Here is a 22,038-nt window from a genome sequence, read left to right as displayed (position 1 = left end):
CTCGCAAGATTGCAAGTTTGAGTCTCCAAATGAGAAAAAGGATGAGACCTTATAGGGAGGGTTAATTAAAAATAAAATAAAATAAAATGACTAAGATTTAATTGTCCAAAAGTAAATCTCTAGCCATGAATTAGTTAATACTCTCTACTTTTCCTTTTATAGTTGTCCCTAATTACTTGTCCATTTTGACAAATCAAGAGAGAACAATTTTTTTTCCTATTATACCCTCAATTAATTACTTTGAAAAAGATAGAACTTTTTGAAAATATTAAAATTTTAATTCATCCACTTTATAATTCATAATTAATAGGGGTAAAATGGTAAACTCACTATGTCAATAATTGTTTTCTTAATAAGTGTGACAATTCAAAAGTGGACAAGTAATTAGGCACAAAGGGAGTAAATACATTATATATTTGATTTTAAAAATTATTATAATCCCGTTTTATTTCATGGTATTTCTCCTATTTTATTTCACGATTTTTCTCTCTATTTCCTCCTAAATGCAATAAAGAGATTAATTCATAAAGAAAATAAAAAACATCCTGGAAGAAATTTACAGTGTACAGTAATTTATATATTTTCTGTTATTTTGATTTTGCATTTATGGACTCATCTTGATCCCATCAGACTCTCTTTATTAATAATATCGGACCAATGGTCCAAGTTTAATTAAAACAAAAATTAAAAAAAATTAAATATATAGTGTAATTAAATATTAAATCTTAGCCATTTAATCTAACCTAAGACATGTGTCACTAATCCAAACAAGAACTTTTTACGGTTATTATTTCCTACAAACTCAATTGGCAGCGTAATAGGCGCATAATTTTGCCCTCTCTGTATTACAGTATGCATTTACGTCAACTAATTATTGGCCGGCCACTTTAATATATCTTGACGAATATGGCTTAGCATATTCTTTAATGCTAGTACATTCCTAGGTATTGGCGGAGAACGCAGAGAAATATATTCAGCTAATAACCTTATAAAAGTACCAGAGAAATGAATTAGACGTTGAACGATAAATTATGGGTGACCAAAAAGTTGTTCTAGTCACTGGTTGTGCCAAGGGTGGCATTGGTTACGAATATTGCAAAGCATTTGCTGAACAAAACTGCCGAGTTTTTGCATCTGATGTAGCTCCACGAATGTCTGATATGATAGATCTACAATCAGATAAAATTGAGACACTTGAGCTAGATGTTGCGTCGGACGAAAGCGTAGAATCTGCTGTGAATTCAATTATATCCAAATGTGGGAATATAGATATCTTGATCAACAATGCTGGAATAGGCAGCACGGGGCCTTTAGCCGAGTTGCCTTTGGATGCAATCCGAAAAGCTTATGAAATTAATGCATTGGGGCAATTAAGGATGGTTCAACAAGTAGTCCCTCACATGGCATCGCGGTGCAGTGGAAGTATAGTGAATGTAGGGAGTGTTGTGGGAAAAGTGTCCACCCCTTGGGCAGGGTCTTATTGTGCTAGTAAAGCTGCGGTTTTTTCTATGTCACACACTTTGAGGGTTGAGTTAAGCCCATTTAATATAAATGTAATTATCGTGGTCCCAGGTGCTATAAGATCAAGTTTTGGGAATAATAGTGTGGAAAGATTGCAGAACTATGAGTGGAAACTTTACAAGGATTTTAAAGAAGCTATAATTGAGCGTGCAAAGGCTTCTGAGGGGAGTAAAGCGACTGATGCATCAGTATTTGCTAGACATGTAGCAAAGAAGGTGTTGAGTCCAAAACCACCAAAGGTGATTGAATTTGGGCATATGATTGGACTTTTTTCTTTACTTTCTTGGTCCCCTCTTTGGGCTAGAGATTTGTTCTTATCGACTAGATTCAAGTTGAATCGCAAGGTCATTAAGGTGTAATAACAATTGCTACTTTTCTTTTTTAACTCATCATGATCAGTGTTACTTCCACATGAAATGAAGTGATGATCATATCCTACAACTATATTCTTCTCCCTTGAATAATAGATTAAGAAGAAAAAATAGATCCGTCCAAAATCTAGTTGTTTGTTGTGATAGGGGAATTGTCGTTGAAAATATTGATTGAAAATGTCTCTCAACTACAATAACCTAATATTAAGTGTTGGATGTTGAGCGACAAGTGTGCTTTAAGACATATAGTCGAACACTTTGGCTGGGCATATTAAGTACCACTAGATGGCACCCCCCACATGTTTAAGGGACACCGGACTCGTACTATCATGAGCACCGAAACGAGTATTCCTTATAAAGCCCAATATAGGTTAATTCTTAAGCCCTTCTCTTCTGAGACCAAGTTAATAATTGGTCATGTGTAATATCATTACAGCTACAAGTAGTATAACACACTGTTGTCTCAATTTTGCTGGGCACAAATGGTCTTAGTAGTAATAAAGGTTGGGGAACCTTTTATATACAGGTAAACCACATTATCCAAAAAAGAGTCATTTGACAGGGCCTATTCAAAGCAGACAGAGCAAAAAATAGAGACTCCTACCCATCTGTTTCAACAGCCAAATGGACATGAAAATATAAATGAAAATGAAAGAAAGCAATTTTTGTTGGGGTAGCAAAGAGGTACTGTACCTTTAAAAAAAAATATTGTCAGGCCATGCACTTTAGACAAATTGTTATTGGCCCGTTGTGTATTTGGTGGAGTTACTCATCATTACTTCAATCAAAAAAGGGTCACCTCTCCCACATTCCATTCTCTATCTTTACTTAGTGTATCGGCAAAATCATTCTTACTGGAAAATTTGTCTCCGTGGAATATTTCATGCAAAATTGCATGCAATATTTAGGAATAGTCAAGCCAGTGCAAAATTTTTCCCTTGGTACATTCAGAAATTCACCTCTATATTATTGCACCCAACGTAATTCTCCAAGAAAAAAAAATAATTAAAAAAGATGCTTAGGAAAATTGATTTGACTGGTACTTCACCTTATTTTTTTATTTTTTCATTCGTTGTTTGATCATCACATTGGTGTTGACTAAATTTATTTACGAGCCAAAAAGTTTTCCCTTCGGTAAAACTAATGTTCTCTTACAAAGAGGACTCCATATTAAAGACTTAACTATGCCACAAAGAAACTCATAGTCACAATTTGCAAGGGACTAATGCCTGGTAGAATACTAAGTAGGCGTTTGGCCATGCGATACCATATCACGATATGGTATCGTGAGATGGAATCAACGTTTGGATATGCGATTTTACGCTAATTCCATCTCATGATTCCATATCATGAGATGTGATTCCATATTCTCCAAAAACCATGATATGGAATTATATGGTAATTCCATTTCATGATTTGAGATATTTTTAATACAAAAATTGATCCACAAGTTTATATTTTGTTTAAACAACCCCACATTTATATCTACTAACCATTTATTTCATATGTAAATAAAATTTATAATCACATCATTACTTTTTAAAATTTATTATTTTCACCGACATAAAATTTATTATTTTCACCAACATATAGTCACTTTAACTCACACCAACCGATTGTTAAAGTGATGAAATATTTATGGTCTATGAGCATGAAAATGTAGTTGCGGATGATATTGACCAACAAATGGCTCAAAGTAACAATGTTGGTTCGTCTTCTCGGTCACATGATCGAGAAATGCAAGTTCAACGTGAGAAAATTGTCTGTATTATGTGGGAGGATTATATTAAAGACTAGTACACTACAATTTAATTCAATTTTTTTTAAAAATAAATTAAGGTTAGATGAAACAATTACTTAAGTGGAGAACAAATAGCTTTGTAATCATTTATTATGCGATTTTATAAATTTTTGTTTATTTGATAAGATTGAAAAAACAATTGGGGATATTTTAATAGTTTTACAACTTATAAAATTTTTATGTTTATGAGAAAATATACAACACAAAAATTTTGTATCGCATATCCAAACAAAACTTCAATTTCATCTCATGATACCATATCATGATTTCGTATCATGATACCATATCGAATGGCCAAACGGGCCCTAAATTAATAAAGGCAGCAAAAGAAGATTTTTTTGAAAAATTTGCCCGTGCTATGTGCAGTTTTAATATGTGAACCCATCAAACTGATTGAAAAAGAAAAACGAATAAAGTAGAGTAGTGTATATGCAGGCTGTTAATTGACCAGATGGACGGTATGTGTTTCTGCATATGTTGAAAATCTAACTTCGCTGATGCAGTTGGATGACTGTAAAAGGCAATAGGCCACAGCTAATTGATTGTTATATCATGTCTTATTAATACTATCTTTGTAGTTTTATGTCTTTTTCCTCTGACACGTTTACTAAAATCACCATTAATGTTTTCACTTGTTACTCATTAAATTTCAACAGATACAATATGGAGTTTGATTTTAATTTTGTTCAACACAATTAAACCAGTGTGGCTGGTGCGTACATTAATTGCACAGTTTATTTCATACAACGCCTGCTCTTATTTTCTTTCAAATAAGTTGCAGGCAGACACATTAATTTGTTGGTTATTTCTCATTATACACAGTAGAAGCACTAATTTCGATTCTAATCAACAATGCTTCTTAAGTAGTAGTACATGTATAGAAAGCAAAAGAGAGAAAAGCAAAAGCGAGAGAAGGATGCAGAGTGGAGCGTAAGAAAAAGCAAAAGAAGATGTCTTTCTCAAACACAGATCCCAATGGAATGCAGGAAGGATGCCCGGCATTTCTTGCTGGAGATCATTCTTTTTGTTTACTAGTTTAAAGGGACTTGCTATCTTCTCTTTGCAAATCTTTTTAGTGGGATATATATATATATACACACACTCTCTCACACACATATAGCCCAACTAGTATTTAGTTGTGTTTAGAGAGTCCACAGCTAGAAAACAAAAAGAGAAAATGAGTTTGAAAATAGTGTGGTGGGGAACAAAAGAAAGGCTGTGAGTATGGTTAGTTTATTTGTCTCCCAATGATTGACTTGCTTTGCTCCAAGAAGAACTTGCTCTGAATCTCTTTAAAAGTGACAGGATTTTTTTTTTCTTTCAATTTCATAGTAACAAAGATGAAGTCTTTGAGTAATGATGACAACAACAACAACAACAACTGGCTTGGTTTTTCACTTTCCCCTCACATAAACAGCTTAGAGGGTCCTCTTACTGATCACCATCACAGTACTGAACCTGGTTCATCAAGTGATGTTCAAAGTTCAGTCCCAATTAGATTCTCTCCAACTCATCTCAACTATCCAGCTATGTACTATGAAGGTGACAATGCAACCCTTTTCTCTTCTTTATCAGCTATGCCTCTCAAGTCTGATGGTTCATTATGCATTATGAAAGGTTTCAACGGGCCACAACAACCACAAGGTTTCTGCTCAAAACTTGCCTTCTTTAAATGGGGTTCCTTTTTATTTTTTTGTGCTTATTTATGGAATCTTCTTTGACTTTATTTTTGAAGGTATGGTAAGTTCAACACCTAAACTGGAAGACTTCTTCGGTGATGCAGCAATGGGGTCTCATCACTATGAAGGTTGTGACAGAGGAGGTATGGCACACAGTTTACACAACATTTACTATAACCAAAATCAAGAAAATGAGACCACCAACAGCCAAGATTTCTTGAACCATATTCAAGAAAACGCCAGACATCAGCAGCAACAACAGAACTACCCTGATTTTTCAGTATTTAGAGGACATGAACTGTATCACTCAACAGAACAGGGGAAAACAGAGTGCAGCAATCTTCAGGTTCCAACAATGACAGGTGATGAAATGTCTGGTATGAATAACTGGGTGTCAAGAAACTATCAAAATCAAACAGGACATGCATTGGAGCAAAATATGATAGGTTGCATGGCTGATAATGGTGCAGAATCTGGTTCTGTTGGTGCAATGACATATGGAGATTTTAAGTCCCTTAGCTTATCAATGAGCCCTGGTTCTCAATCAAGCTGCGTTACTGGAACACAAACACAACAAATCTCTCCAACTGTCACAGACTGTATTGCCATTGAAACAAAGAAAAGAGGGTCTGAGAAGGCGAATAACCAAAAGCAAATTGTTCATAGAAAGTCTATTGATACATTTGGACAAAGAACCTCACAGTATCGGGGAGTCACTAGGTAATTAATTACTCTTATTTTGAAGTAATAACTTAATATGTTATCTGATAATATACTGATTTTTACATCTAAATTAATTTAGGCATAGATGGACTGGTAGATACGAAGCTCATCTATGGGACAACAGTTGTAAGAAAGAAGGACAGAGCAGGAAAGGAAGACAAGGTTCGTGTCAAACATATTTTTTTTTATATCTTCTGATGAATTATTCTCTTTACTGATATAAAAATGTTTCTTTTTCAACTTCTTCATGATTATTTCTGGGGATGCATGTCGGTTCATTCAGTCTATCTAGGTAAACGCTGATTTATATTTCTCTTTGAAATGATTGAGCCATGAGTGCGTATATATCTTGTTATTAATCAAATGATCATACAAATTAGGTGGATATGACATGGAAGATAAAGCTGCAAGATCATATGATTTAGCAGCACTGAAGTACTGGGGACCCTCCACACACATTAATTTCCCGGTAAGCGGTATTAGATTGCTCAGATAGTAAATACTCTCCACCACTAACCCTAAGTTGGGAGGGTTGAAAAAAATTGATCATTTACCAATGTAATTTTTTTGTTTATGCTGTTATTTAGTACTCTAATTTTATTTTTGAATGTCGAATGCAGTTGGAAAATTATCAACAAGAGCTTGAAGAAATGAAGAACATGACAAGGCAAGAATATGTAGCTCACTTGAGAAGGTTAGGTCTTTATCTGCTTAAATGTATTGTCATAAAATCTATCGTTATATTTTATTTCCGTACTTAATCAGTATTCATGTTGATTTGTCCCAATTTCTGCAGAAAGAGTAGTGGATTTTCAAGAGGAGCTTCAATGTATAGAGGAGTGACAAGGTTTGATACTCACTACAATTTAAGTCTGCAATTTTATTAAGGATTTTTTTTTTTGTTACAAAATTTGAAAATCACTCTTTTTTCTCGTTTTGGCTTTAGCAGACACCATCAGCACGGGAGATGGCAAGCTCGTATCGGCCGAGTGGCCGGGAACAAGGACCTCTATTTGGGGACATTTAGTGAGTACATTTTACCATTACCATGCTCTGTGATACTACTTTTTCTTATTATTACAGATAAGATCAGTTTAACCTGTTAATAAGGAGTGTTCTATATTATAAAGTCAATTTTATACTAAATCTTTATCTGTTAGTAAAAATGCCAAGTCTTAAAGTTGGTAGTAAGGCTGATCAAGAACCAATAAGAGAACTTTATGTCAGCAAGGCTGGATTTTACTCATAAGGCTGTCTTTCTTTTATGGGAATCTTTCACTTTTTACTGCTTAATCTAAGTCTAAATATGGTTCTCTCTTTTTGCTCTTTTCCCCTCATTGTTTTTGTTTTGTTATACGCTTCCCTGAATGAAAACTGTTCCTGCATATACTTTGGCTGACTTTTCAGCAAAGCTGTCTCTGATTCAATCTCATTGGATCAATAATTTAGTCTCACTTTTAAGAACTATTATTTGTAGTTATCTATTAAGTGATGAAACATGATCCTTTTATTTTTGTCCGTGTATACTAGTTAAACTCTTGGATCAATACTGCAGGCACCCAAGAAGAAGCTGCTGAGGCCTATGACATTGCTGCAATTAAATTTCGCGGTATAAATGCTGTGACTAACTTTGATATATCAAGGTACGATGTGGAGCGTATTATGGCTAGTAACACCCTTCTTGCTGGGGACTTAGCTAGGAGAAAAAAAGAAACAGAAACAAGCAAGGAAATCTGTAATCAAAACCTTACTGCAAATGCTGGCCATCAGGGTGAAGTTAATATCCAAAATAAAGAGGAAAATGGAAATGCAGTAGATTGGACAATGTCACTTTATCAGTCTTCATCTCCTGGAATCGACACAAACACAATGAGCTCTACTATACTACAAGGTCAGATGGATGAATCTGCGCGAATTAACACTCACTTATCAAATGATTCTTCGCTAGTAACTAGCCTTGGCAGCTCGAGAGAAGTCAGCCCTGCCAAAAACAATGGCCATTTGATGCATAATTTCGCGATGCCTCAATCTGCACCAAAGCTAATCTCTAGTCCAGCAACTAATATCACCTCTTGGATCTCATCAGCCCAGTTAAGGCCTAACGTCCCTGTTTTTGCTGCATGGACAGATGCTTAATGCTAACATCATCCAAATTTCAGTATCTTTTTTTTCTTTCTTTTATTTGTTTTCTAAATGCAAGTTGATGATAGTTCCAAAAAGCACAATTTGCCAACTTCTATCTATGAATGGATGAATGAATGAGTTAAAATTGTACGAAATGGTTGACTATTTAGAAAAATCCAATTTATAATTAGTGTTATTCTATTTGTGGACCTATATTAACTACAAAAACAGCTCAATATGTTGCTAATAATGCAAAGATGTGATCTTTAGCTTTAACTTTTGAGGCCTTGACCATAACAGGAATTAATGCTGTCTTTTCTCCATTGTAATTTCATTTTTTTCCTCTTAAAACATCATTACAAGATTTCTTTCTTTCATCAACTTTCTCTAAAGGTGATGAACGTGCCAGCTTATTTTTCAAAAAAGAAGCAAAAGAGATTGCCAATTAGGATCTTTGCTGGCTTATTAATTGACTTTAGCTTCTGATTAATTTGTTGCATCTTCTTTCTCTAGTTCCTAATCTCATTCCATATTGCTAATAAATTTTTGGGGACCCCTTATTTTGTTAAGTAAAAATTCTCACTCCAACTGAAAATTAAAGAATTGTCAAAAAAAATAGTTAGACACACAAATTAAAACATTTAATATTGTCCACCTTCTTCTGTTTAATTGTCAATCGTTTCATTTTAAAATTTAATCCTGTCACAGACCATGAATATGAAAACATAAAAAGTTTTGCCATTTTGATATCATATTGAATTGTTTGAAAATTGTTGTTGAAAATTTTAATTAAGCTACTTGAGTTGAGAGAGCAAATATTTTATATTTATTAATTTATCTCTGTTAGTCAAGCGGAAGAATAGGGTGCTATATAATTTTGTATTAATTCATCATTTCAATTTGCTTTTGTATTGTTTCAAATTGGACTAATTAATTAAAGAGGAAATCAAAGTAGCTAAAAGTCTAAATTTACTCTTATCTAATTAAAGCATAACCAAAAAAAGTAAAGGATTTGGAATAAAACGTTCCGTCCAGTTAGCAGTGGAATATTTCACACAATGAAAAAGGGTTTGGATACTAAAATAAGACATCACTTAACAGCTGGTGCTAAAGAAAAAGATACTAGTAAAGGAAGATTTTTTTAAGTCAAAGAGAAGATTTGATTGTCGAATAATTGAGACATTGAATTTGCATTGATATGTGCAAAATATGACCCAATTTTTCTAATATCATGCATTTGCAGATCCGTACATGACCAGCTGATGCACCAATTGTCTTTTTTTTCCCATCATTTCTCTATCAAGGATGTGATAACTGATAAGTTACTGATTTGAGAATTTTGATTGTCATTGTAAATAAAGTGAGCTTAGTACGCCGTGGTTATTATAAAAATAAAAATAACTCAACTATGTGAAATTGAACAAAAAGTCAAAAATATTTTCAATTAATAATTTGTTCTAAAAAATCCCATGTCATTAATAGTTTGGTGGTCAAAAACTGCTCTTACAATTACTTAATGGGTTACAGTAAAATGATTTTTTCCAAATAATAACACATAATATTTTTTTATTTCCAAATGCTTATTCAGTTAATCTACTTCAAATTGGAAAAAAACAAAGAAATAAAAATATTTTTATCGTTATCTAAATGAAAAATAATGCCGAGTTTCTATAAATGATCTTATATATATAACTGATATTATCAATTAAAAAAGTACACAAAGTTATTGATGAGAATAGCAGAAGAAAAGTATATTCGGGAAACCTTCTGCTAGCCCAAAATCGTTAACTAAGATCGGAAGATTCAACTAAAGAAAAAGAGGAAGCTAGAAAGTTAAAAAGAGAATTTGGAAAGAAGAACTTTGTAATGGAAGAAGACTCTTTAAGTGCTTTTATTTTTCCTTGAATACAAATGTACAAGGCCATCTCCTATTTATACTAGTGTGGTGATGCTTCTAGAAATTATTCTAGATATATCTACAAGAAAAATCTAGATGACATTGTCTTTTAAATATCTAACAAGAATCTAGATTATTCTATACTTTACTCTAGGCTTAAGTCATCTGTAGCCCCTTAAAATTGTCTGTATAATTCACTTAGACACCTTAACTAGGACTTGTACCTATTGAACACCTCTACCATCTCGGATTTGAACCATTTGAGCATTTTTTTGAGAATAAACTAAAAGTAAAAAATGTGTGAAATACACTCGCGATGACATGTCAATTAGACTAATAAAATAATGACATGTGTTATTTTTGAGTCCAAAAAAGTATATTATAAAGTAAAGAAAAAGAAAATTATTTTAAAGTAAAAGAAGAAATGAAAAAAAGCTGTAACTTAAACCACCCTTCCCTGTTATCCATGGCAGTACAAAATTCATCTTTCCCTCTTTAGTGTCATCTTCTTCACCACAACCCCCTCTCTCAGCCTATTATTCAATTATAACTTTCTCTTTGTCCTGTTTTAGGTAGAGAAAGATGAAAAAACACTCGTCGAAAAATTATTGATTTGATTGCCATTGTCGGGGAAATAGAGTTATCTCGAATTTCTTTTTGTGTTTCATAGCCGATTAACTTTTTTCGTTGAAGAACATTCTTACATTAATATGCATCAATTTAAAGTCAAAACAACATATTTAGGACAAATAAAAAAACTTCAATAAAAATTGGAGCAAAGCAAATAATAAATAGAAAGATCCTCCAATAAAATTCACATAATTGGACATTAATTTAACACCAAATCACTACATTAACAGCAAAGAAACAAACTTCAAACTTAAAGCCCTCTACAATTAATATGATGAAAATGACGGTAATAATGGTGAAATAGCGATGACAATTAATGGTGGTGCTGTCAATTCTAATATGACTGGCAACGGAGCCAAAAGACAAGCAACAATGCAGGTAAAAATTGAAGTATCCGGTGAAAAAGAGGAAGAAGAAGGGAGTGTAGCAGCGGCAACATCGATGAACTGGTGGTGTGGTGGAGGAAGGGATTACAAAAAAGAAGATGAAGAAATAATATGTTTTTCCACAAAAAAATGCCTAATTATACCTTTTCACGCGCTTATACGACGTGAATCACAAACAATGTGACACCTAGGCAAAAAAATGTTCAAACGGTTCAAATTCGGAAGAGTACAGGTGTTCAATAGGTTCAAGTCCTAGTTGAGGTATCTAAGTGAATTATGCGGACAACTTCGAGGGGCTATAGATGACTTAAGCCCTTTACTCTAAGTATCTAGAACATCTAGATTATTCTTAAGTATAAATATCAAAGATATTTACTCTATCAAATTCTAGAAAGTTCTACTAAATATCTAAGATATTTTTTGTACCTCCAAAAAATTAACTTTAATTTTTCACAGTTATTCTATTCTAATTTGTTAAACTTCTTATAACGTTGATATTTTACTTCCATGTTTCCACAAAGAAAACTTTGCAAAACCCCACTCTGCTGCTGGCATTTAAATGAAATTAGTACTGGTATGTTTTAGCAGATCATTAAATTCCAGACGCAGCTGTACTGTGGTTTTCGATTCTCAAATCTTAACAGCTAAATATGAACGGGAATTTTGGTTTTAGTATAAGTTTTAAGGATATTTAGCATCAGAAGTGTTCCCCTGGTGCAGCAAGATGTTGGTGAAATAAACAGGGTGAGGGTAATCAATGTGTCTTCAATAATAGGGAAATACATTATCAACAACGTAGTCCTTTCATGGTACTGTAATATTAACCCCCCGTGTGCACGCATTATTGAGAATCTTATTATAATGTCCTGTCGGCATGAATATATATATACTCTTTTCATTTCATTCCGGCATCGGGTTAACTAAGTAATCATCATATTTTTAGTCTCATGTTGACCTTACAAACATTAGTGTTTCTTCACTATTAGGCTCAATTATGTAAATGTGAATAATCTTTTCAAAAATTGAGTCAATTAGCAAGGGGCTTTCAGTTTACTTAGCTATAGCTATAATAATAATATTATTCTAGATTGTTATATAATTTTATCAAGGTCTAAATAATTTTACCATAGAGTTATTCTGTCTAATTTGGTTAGAGGTGTCGAAAGTGTGAAGGGGCAAGCACAAATACATGAACATGCTATGTTCAAATGTTATCGTCACATCAAACCAAATCAATTAAAAACTTCTATTTCATAGATGAATAATGCAGTGCAGGTTATAATAGTGTGACCGTTCGTTGCTGGATACGAAAATTGCATGGGCTCAACATCGAGAACGGCCCAATATAATGGGCCTAAGTTCTGTTAAGCCTGTAAACTGGACGCTCCTAGCAAGATACATCTTTGATGTGCTAACTATTTCCTCCAAGGTTAAGACTTGAAATGCATCAAAATCAATTTCTGGCTAAGTTTTAATTTCATATCGATAATCAAGGTGTAAGTGCACGATTTTAGGACCAAATTAAAGGCCGTGGTGCATAAATCTTTGTATTTTTAGTCACTTCAAAATTAACTTTCGCTACCCAAAATTGAAAAACCGTTACCAAAGTTGTAAAGCATCTTTTGTGTAGCTACACAAAATGATACTGAACCATATTTTGAAATTACGTCAAATTAAAACAAGGAATTATTCTTATTCAGACCTACTGTGACGTTCAAGTAAGGAAATGTATAGTTTAGATTAATCAAATTTACTAAAACATCATTTCATAGTATCATGATGTTTTAATAGTCAGGAGGTGACAATTTAAATCGAAATGTCTCAAGTTTAAATCCTAATACATAGGAAAAGAAAAACAAATCTATTAGTACCATTTCTCACAACTGTTGCCAGCAATAGAATTAGTCCCACAAGCTTATTGGCCAACTCACTAAATCTTGAATATCAGAAAAACAAATCAATAAATGGCAAACGATTGGTGGTACTAAGAGAAAGGTGGAGACTCATAATAAGTACCACAAGAAGTCATTATTGATTAGTTTTCTCCTATCTTTTTCAGGTCAGCCTAATAATAGAAAAGAAAAAAAAAAGTTGTTACGTGTGCTTCCCCAGAGTTGGTAAATCGCCATCGGGACCAAATTCTGGATAAAAAGTTTTGTCGATCATAATATCCAACCAGACAACAATCTCTCCACATCAATGATCTATGAGGTTGCCGCATGTTTGAACTTTGTCATACCAAGTATTTCTAGAAGATTTTGACACAATTGTCTTCTTCCCTAACCTTGGAACAAATATTAGTTAGAAGAGTGCCAAATAGCACCCACTACTCTCTTGGATGCAAATTTAATTAACATAACTAGGATTATGAAGACCAGTTATGACAAGAGGGCTTGCTCAGATGGTAAGCGCTCTACTCCTCTGACCTTAAAGTTGCAGTTTTAGTCATCAAGAGAGCAAAAAAGATAGGAACGAGGATTATTATTATTTTTAAAAAAAACGAATTTTTAAGTTGAGAATTTCTTTTAGCAATGTGAAGTGTAATAACAAGGACAATTAATTACAATATGTGGTTAAACAAGGACATCTTTTCTAATAATTCCTATATATCACTTCAAAAGAAAAGAGAATAAGAAACATAGTGATGACCAATAATGTAAGGCACTTGAAATAAGTGGAGATCCACCATTTCCAATTATTTGTCCATGGTAAGACACAAGTGGAAAATATACATACCAAATAATGAAAGGATTGAATAGTACTACTTATTACACCCTTGAGCTAGATCCACCATGAATGTCGTTATCAATGGTGCTCCATATATATATATATATATATATATATATATAAGCCCTGTTACTTAGTACGTACGACATTGAATGGAGTTGTTCACCAGCTGACCAATTTTACCGAGAGCACATGTATGTACCTACATTTGCTATATGTTAAGTAGCATTCACCTTTGTACTCCGATCTTCTTCACACGCATCCTCAATCACTTGATAAAAGTCACAAGTGGATCTCCAAAAAATTTCAAGTACCATCCATCCTTTTTATAACAACGTCATTTGTTTGATAGAGGACAAACAATTATAACACAACCTGAAAATCGATTCCAAAGAAAACTTTGTTGTTATAGAAAAATCTAATTTTTATATAGATCTCATTGACTCTAAATCCTCAATTTGCCACGGATGAAAAAATGGGGTAATTACGTGGTGTCAATTAATTCAACAGATTTTATTAGCAATGTTCCTATTTCAACAGACAAAGAACACAAGTAATATTCAATCTCTCTCACACATGCATGCACAAAAAATGACATTGTCTAGCATATTCCAAGAAGACTTGGTAGCAAGTGAAGTGACAAAGGGAGAATGAAGATGTTATTGGCCAAGGAAATGGATATTTGTTGTCTGAGGGACCAGGTACTACTACTGCACTTTGTTGATTTATTGGAGACTCCACATGACAATAAAAGCAAGGGCCTAAGAAATTCGAAGGAGGCATATATAAGCCCACATTTTACGCCCACAAAATATTCCATGTGCCTCTTTCCCGAACCATAGCGAATTCAAAATTTGAAGTTTATGTATCTTATAAATTCTAATAGTTTAAAATTAATGAATTCTAAAATTTAAAGAATTTTTGTTTTAAAATCGATCCTTAAAACAAAAATAGAGTTTTGACTCAAACTAATGGATTCGGTCAAATGCACACCATAATCGGTATGTCTGCCCTTGTTTCTAGGGCAGTTAGAGTGTGTTAATTAGTTAATATCCAATCGAACCCCATACGAAACATAAATGTATTTAAGAAAACTACCAAAAATAAATTCTGAACTTATAATTTTGGAAGTACTATTAAGTTTAAGCTCTGCCATTATATATTTAATAAAAATACAAAAACAGCTAAGGGAAAGGGACTTTAAAACAAACATGATAAACCAGTGTCTTACGCAATTTCATATAACTTGATGTGAAATTTTGAGATAACGATAATATCTGATTTAATCCTCTTCCATGAATGGTAGGTCCCTAAACTTTTTCAGTCTGGCCTAGTTGACCCATGAATATTGATCCATCATTTTTCAAGTTTCAACCCACACCCCAACAGTGTGTTTCTTTGTAGAAATTAATCCTGGATTCTTGTAACATCACATGACATATAGTTTTTGACCTTTCACAATTTTATTTTTTATTCTTCTCTCTATAAATGTTTTCAGTATTTTGTGATTTTTAGGTTATAGTTATACAAAGGAAAGCAAATTTTCCTCTAGCTCAAACCATTTACAATGTCTATGGGTTATTTATTCTTCCACATTCCCTAAATTATCTCAGCTTTGTTAACTAAACAGTATTTGAAGTAGTAACTTTTTTCTTAAATGATTGGTAATTGGGTTGGTGTGGGCTGATTAGGAGAATAGATTTGAATGGGCTAACTGGATTGGGCTACGATGGGTTGAATGTCTTTCACCTCAACCCAAAAAAAAAAAGTGAAAATAAACCTGCAAATAGTTTTTATCTATGTTTCTCGGATTCTTTAAAAATGTCAACAGTTTTATCAAAGTAGGGTATTTTGGAGAATTCGATACGAATACGGCATCAGAGATTCTGTGCAACTAAGGTTTTATACTATAAATTGGGACAGATAATTCTGAGTTGGTAATAATAGGAAACACAATAATTTTTAGAAAATTCCAATTAAAAGTTAAAACAAATAAAGAATTGAACATACGATTCCAGAAGGAAAGGGGAAAAAATAGAAATAATGTTACTTGTTTAAATAAAAATATATATTACGTTAAGGGGTCTCGCTTGAGAAAAGTGAAAACAGTAAAAATTGAACTCGTTAATTATTTTGTGAGAGAGTAACACTAGTAATTAATTTGGATTAGTTTAAGGTTAGCCACATTCCACTGAGGCAGGAAGGAACAATGTCAGAAGGTTTTTTTTTTTTGGCTTGATTTATTATTTTTCTTTTCTTTTTAACCCTTCTAATTAATTATTATATTACTGTTATTTAATTATAGTCACGTGCAATACATGTGAGCGCTACTTAGACAATAGTTGAACATTGAAGCAATTAGTAGGGTATTAGGTACACCAATTAATTTAATCATTTAATTTCTACTAAATATTTTTCAAATGAACTAAGAAATTGGAAAAGAGAGTCTTCAAAAGAAAAAGGCATCATTAATTTAAGAATGTATAGACAAGAAAAGTAATAAAGCATTAAAAAAAAGGTATGGTGTGAGATAATTCAGTTATAACTCCTCTCTTTCTGTTTCTGGGCACCATTTTCTTCTCTTTTTTTCTGGAAAAAATTTATTCAGTAGTATCTACATTAAGCCAAAAAATGACCTTTCTTTTTATAAGGGATATCATTTAATTATGTTTAATCGATACATAAAATTTTATATGCTTCCGCCTCTTTTTCTTTTCTTTTTTTGTATGGTTTTTTCTTTAGATCTGCAAACATCAAGTAGTACTAATTTAATCATGTGAATAATAATCATGAGTCTCAATTGAGTACTAGATTTTTATTTATTTATTTGTATGACTTCTTTATATTTACAAGAATCACTATCACACATTCAAAATAATGAAAATTATGTCGGGTGAGTGAATGAATTTAAGTGTGATTTTTATTCTTCAAGTATCACAAATTTGTTCATATAGATAAATTCTATTACAAAATCGTATCAAATTCATCATAAAATTGTGATGAATTAGTCCGTCACAAATATTCCATCACAATTTGTGTTTTTCCTATAGTGGACAGGGTATGACTTTAGGTATAATTTTAAAAAAAAAAAAAAAAAAAATTGGTCATGAATCATGCTACATTGACAAGATTAATTTATGTTATTTAATTGTTCACAAATTTTGCCTCGCTCTATCTCGTTCAATTATTTACAGGTCCAACCTTATTGGCACACTTGTTTAGTTTGTTTAATTTTTCTCATATGAATTAAAGCATTCAACCAAAATAATGTATGCCCATATTGGTATACGATCGTTTGCATCCATTTAGGATCACTTGGCTGAAGAATTTAGGGTAAATTTAACTAAATGCTACGGCACTCCCGTCTTTTTTCCTTGTTTCCCATATTAGCGACAATATTAATTTTACTTGAAAGCTCGCAATTACTTTGTGCGTATAGTGAAATAGTGCACGTTCCGAAAGATATTAGTAATTACATGAAAGAATAAGGAAAGGGCGCAAAGATGTACAACTTTTAGAATTGAATAAAAGTTAAATGCAAATCCTTAGAGAAAAAATAACGAGTGAAATCTGTAGAAACCAAAAAAAAGGTTATGTAGCCTCAAGTGTTTAGAGGACAAAAAATGGAATAGTCGTTTTCATAGTCGTTCAAGTGTGCTCCACAACACAAAAAATGAATAACTCAATGCGCACTCTCTCTCGTGCTTCTATTTTCCCCTTCTCCTTTCACTTTCACCTAACACTCTTTCAATTCTTTAATTTTCTTTGGTGATTTGCCATTGTAGAATGAGTGCTCTGCTGCCTGGCCCCAAAATCATATCTCTTTCTCTCACTTATTTGGCCTCAAACCATTACATAAAGTATGACTTAAATAAATGAATGAAATAACTCATTCTCTCTTCCTCAGGCCTCATCACCACACCAACACGACACTTTTTAGTTTTTATTAATTCTCTACCCCCTCTCCTTTTTTCTATTACTATAAATTAATTGGTACAGTCATAGAATGGAATAACAGAAATCCCTCTTCTTTTTTTGTTGCTTCTTCTCTCCAATTTTCCCACAAACTTTTTTTAAACAAAAAAAGAAAAAGAGAGAACACAAGCCTCCTTTCTCTTTTATTTTTTTAGTCCTTTCTCTCTCTTTCTGCGGCTCTGCCTCAGCCGCTGCTAACGTTGTTTGCTGACAACACTACGCAAATTTCAGAAAGACTAAAAAAGAGAGCCACCACCTCCTACAAAATTCTTGATTTTCTCTCACTCTTGGCCAAGAGTTTTTTTCTCGTTTCTCATTCCACCTTTAGCTCACACCCAGTTAAATGGGTATTTGGAGCAACCTACTTGTGCTCCTTCTTATTTTCCCTTTTTGTACACCAGATCCAAACGATGAGATGTGCTTGACCCATCTCAGTCAATCTTTACAAGACCCTTTGAAGAATCTTCAAAACTGGACTAAATCTTCCTTCGCTAAACCTTGTGATGGGTTCACTTCATATCTACAAGGGGCAACTTGTAACAATGGCCGCATCTACAAATTGTCCCTTTCGAATCTCTCGCTTAAAGGTACCATTTCTCCTTATCTCTCTAATTGCACCAATCTCCAAGCTCTTGACCTCTCTTCCAACGCAATCTCCGGCCCAATACCTCTGGAACTCCAGTTCCTAGTCAATCTGGCTGTTCTCAACCTCTCAGCTAATCAACTTTCAGGCCCAATTCCTGAACAGCTCGCCATTTGCGCTTACCTCAACGTCATCGATCTTCATGATAATCAGCTTAATGGGCTTATCCCGCAACAACTGGGCCTCCTTGTACGGCTATCAGTTTTCGACGTATCGAACAATAGATTATCGGGTCCGATACCAGCGTCACTGGGTAACCGGAGCGGAAATTTGCCCCGATTCAATGCCAGTTCGTTTGATGGGAATAAGGATCTTTACGGGTACCCATTGCCACCCAAAAAGAGTAATGGGTTATCGGTTTTGGCAATTGTAGGGATCGGATTAGGAAGTGGGTTCTTGAGTTTGGTGCTAAGTTTTACTGCTGTTTGCATATGGTTGAGAGTTACTGAGCAAAAATTGGATGCTGAAGAAGGAAAAATCAGTCATCTTATGCCTGATTATTGAACACAAAATCATACTTTTCAGATTACAGGTATGTTAATTTTTTATGAGGCAGGTTTGTTTTTTTTTTGTTTGGGTTTAAATTTTCCTTTTCTATTGAGGAATTAATTTTACCCTTTTCCTAGTTTTGGGTTTTTTTTATTTTTTAGGTCATTATTTTTCTTTTTGATTATTTGTTTAGCTTCGTTTTCTAACATTTGACCCCAATATGTAAAGAATTGAAGAAAATTGGAATTGAGTTTTTAGTACATAATTACTTTTAGCAGTACAGCATTAATCTGTACTCTAATTTGATGCCTGGGCAGTGGGTTGGCTTATGTCCACTCCAGGTTGTACAAATTATACGTGGATAGTACTTATCCTAATATTAAAAAAAGCAAGGCAAATCGTGCGTATATTTTAGTAGCAAATCATAGAAAAATGTAGCTCATTTACAGCTCTGTTTCAACACCACGACTTGTTGTTTGTAGTTTAGTTTTTTGTTTTTCGAACAATCACAGAAACACGCAGGATGGTTTTGTTACTACCAACTTTAAAATTCTTGTTTCGACTTTTACTATTTGTATAATTTGTCTTTCTCTATAAAAAAAATAAGAATAAAAAAAGCAATTACTTCGTATAGTTTTTAAATTGAATATGCATGCCTATAGACTATAGTCTTTGAGAATTAATATTTAACTTATATGCACGATACAATTCGGCAAAAGTTAAACGGAAACATCACCGCTAAAAAAAAAAAAGAGTTACAGTTAGGGGAATTCAAATGTTAGGTTGTTGCCAATATATAACTAAAAAGATATTTGTGGCGCCTCAATGTTTGGTACAATCACGTTTGTTTACGCGTTTTTATAATGAAGGAGTATTGGTCTATAAATTTTAGGCAACAAAAGCCAGCAAAATCGGAATATGCATTCTACCAACAATGTCTGTTAGGATTTTATAATAAATGTACTCTCTCTCTTTTCCTTTTTACTAGTTCAATTTTGACTTTTTACTTGTTATTTTTAACAAATTACAAAAAGACAATATTTTTTATCTATTATATCTTTAATTTATTTAAAGAATTAATAATTATTTAAAGAGCTAATAATTTTGAAAAAGATAGAACGTCTTTAATGAATAAGTTGATTTTGGAATTCTATTATTAATAAAGATAAAATGATAACTTTAGTATGTCAATTATTATTATTTTAATAAGTGTGTGAAGTAAAAAATGAACAAATTATTAGGAACTGAGGAGTACACTTCTTGTGGCGTTTAAATTTATAAACAGTTTGATTTGAACAGAAACTTTATGAAACTTCCTCTCTTTTTTTTCTTGTTATTTCCCCTGATTTTAGGTGTTTACTTAAAACAGCTACTTTATTTCTACTCCATCCGATTGCTTTTGCTTAATTCACAATGTATTTTGCACTCTTTAGAAATAATAAATGAAATGAAGTACTAAATATTTCATCATGATACTCATATTAATTGACTTATAGTTTTTTTTTAATTGGTTTATAATTTTTATGGGCTTAAGAAATAATTTGAAATGAATTAGTAAAAATTAAGGATAAAATAGAAAAAGAAAATTGTTTTATCTTAATATGCAACTGAACAAATGAAAATTAATTTCCACGCAATTTGTAAAATATGAAATGATAATATTTCAATTTTTATTTTCGTAGTCTATTTTAAAATTAAGAAAAAAGTTTTTCGCTCGTAACAAGAAGTCTTTATAAGTACACAAATGGAATGACGTAATTAAGAAAATTATAAGTTAATCGTAGCTTAATCGTCACAAAAATGGTATGTAATATTTAAAATAATAATTCTTATTTTTTTCTTAAATTCTATAACGATTCAAGCTATAGCAACATAATGTAATCTCAAAGTAGGAATTTTAGGAAGGTGATGTATGTGTAACCTTTCTCCTTGCTTGTGAAAATAGACAGTTTGATACGGATAATCAAAGCAAAGAAAATAATAAGTAATACGTAATAAATTGAAGAATAAGATAGTTGGATAGAGTAATAACAATGTTGATAAAAAATAAAAAAAAACGCTAATAACTCCTACATCCTAAATTTCGATCTTCATTTTTTTCCATATCGATTCAAACTATATCACAAAAATTAAAAGAGAACATTTTATAACAGAAATTTCAAGAATCATTCATGCATGCCTCTAGTTTAAAAGTACCCCTTTTATTTTACCGTAAATTCTCTTTTTTAAATTTGATTTAAAATATCTTAGATTTAAAAAAATAAAAATAAAATTGGAACAGTGTATTAAAAATTAGAACAGCTTAGAAGCTAATTGGTTAGATACACTCTAGTTTGCAATATTACGTATCTTACCACATTTTTGTGCCTCCAAATAGTCAAGATATATGTATCGCAGATACATGGGGTCAAATTTATGTGTAATTTGTTCTAGATACATTGTATCGAAGTGGATTCGCATGTATCAAAGATACATAACAAATCTCGCTTGCCTCTCTCCCATCTCAATCGCCATGATCCCTCCAGATGCATACAAATATATGTATCTATTGTGATTCATCCTTATTTTTGTGTACTAGTAGCAAAAAAAATGTATCTAAGTGTAAGATACGTAGAAAACTCTTAATTAATAGTAAGATACATAATATTTTTAAAATAAAAATAATATACTCTATATGATACTGAAATATGTCTCGTAGTTTTTTCATTTTCCGTTACTTGCCGCCTTGAATATCCAAGACGAGAGTACTGCTAAAAGTAAGAAAAAGACGTACGCCCGCGCGGTATTGTTTATACCAAATCAATTTATTAAGACATATGTTATGTATTTGAATATTTATACTACTTAAATTAAATTATTTCGTTCGATACAAATATTGAGGATAAGTGTGCGACTAAATATTTGCAGTATGAGATGAGCAGTATTTAATTCCTTTCCATCAACAGTAAAATACTTTTTTCCGAAACACAGATTTAAACATGAACGATTCAAAGAAACGGCATTGTTTAGTGGATATCAAATTGTCACCAAACACAATAACTTGCCAATTACTATCTTTTTTCGAATGAGCAT

General features: G+C 32.5%; 3 protein-coding genes across 4 annotated transcripts; all 3 read left to right on the top strand.

Annotated features, from left to right (window-relative positions):
• Positions 1 to 966: 966 nt before the first annotated feature.
• LOC125822268 (short-chain dehydrogenase PC-15-like) lies at positions 967 to 1,962 on the top strand. Its single transcript, XM_049501654.1, has one exon. It carries the CDS (start codon positions 1,032 to 1,034, stop codon positions 1,878 to 1,880), a length of 849 nt encoding a protein of 282 aa, XP_049357611.1. The 5' UTR covers positions 967 to 1,031; the 3' UTR covers positions 1,881 to 1,962.
• A 2,875-nt stretch (positions 1,963 to 4,837) lies between these two features.
• LOC125822254 (AP2-like ethylene-responsive transcription factor ANT) lies at positions 4,838 to 8,422 on the top strand. Of its 2 annotated transcripts, none has more exons than XM_049501640.1 (9): positions 4,838 to 5,337; positions 5,429 to 6,092; positions 6,175 to 6,257; positions 6,379 to 6,387; positions 6,476 to 6,564; positions 6,716 to 6,789; positions 6,892 to 6,942; positions 7,045 to 7,121; positions 7,651 to 8,422. In XM_049501640.1, the coding sequence occupies exons 1-9, from the start codon at positions 5,034 to 5,036 to the stop codon at positions 8,229 to 8,231; spliced, it is 1,932 nt and encodes a 643-aa protein (XP_049357597.1). In that variant the 5' UTR covers positions 4,838 to 5,033; the 3' UTR covers positions 8,232 to 8,422. The 2 variants fall into 2 exon arrangements, with proteins under 2 accessions (XP_049357597.1, XP_049357596.1); XM_049501639.1 differs by having other exon boundaries at positions 7,042 to 7,121.
• A 9,470-nt stretch (positions 8,423 to 17,892) lies between these two features.
• LOC125822269 (receptor-like protein 44) lies at positions 17,893 to 19,208 on the top strand. Its single transcript, XM_049501655.1, has one exon. The coding sequence runs from the start codon at positions 18,178 to 18,180 to the stop codon at positions 18,979 to 18,981; it is 804 nt and encodes a 267-aa protein (XP_049357612.1). The 5' UTR covers positions 17,893 to 18,177; the 3' UTR covers positions 18,982 to 19,208.
• The last annotated feature ends 2,830 nt before the right edge of the window (positions 19,209 to 22,038 follow it).

Source organism: Solanum verrucosum, unplaced genomic scaffold (assembly GCF_900185275.1).
Source record: "Solanum verrucosum unplaced genomic scaffold, falcon-dt-bn FXZP01000103.1, whole genome shotgun sequence".
Taxonomy (NCBI): domain Eukaryota; kingdom Viridiplantae; phylum Streptophyta; class Magnoliopsida; order Solanales; family Solanaceae; genus Solanum; species Solanum verrucosum.
This window is presented reverse-complemented; position numbering and strand designations above follow the sequence as displayed.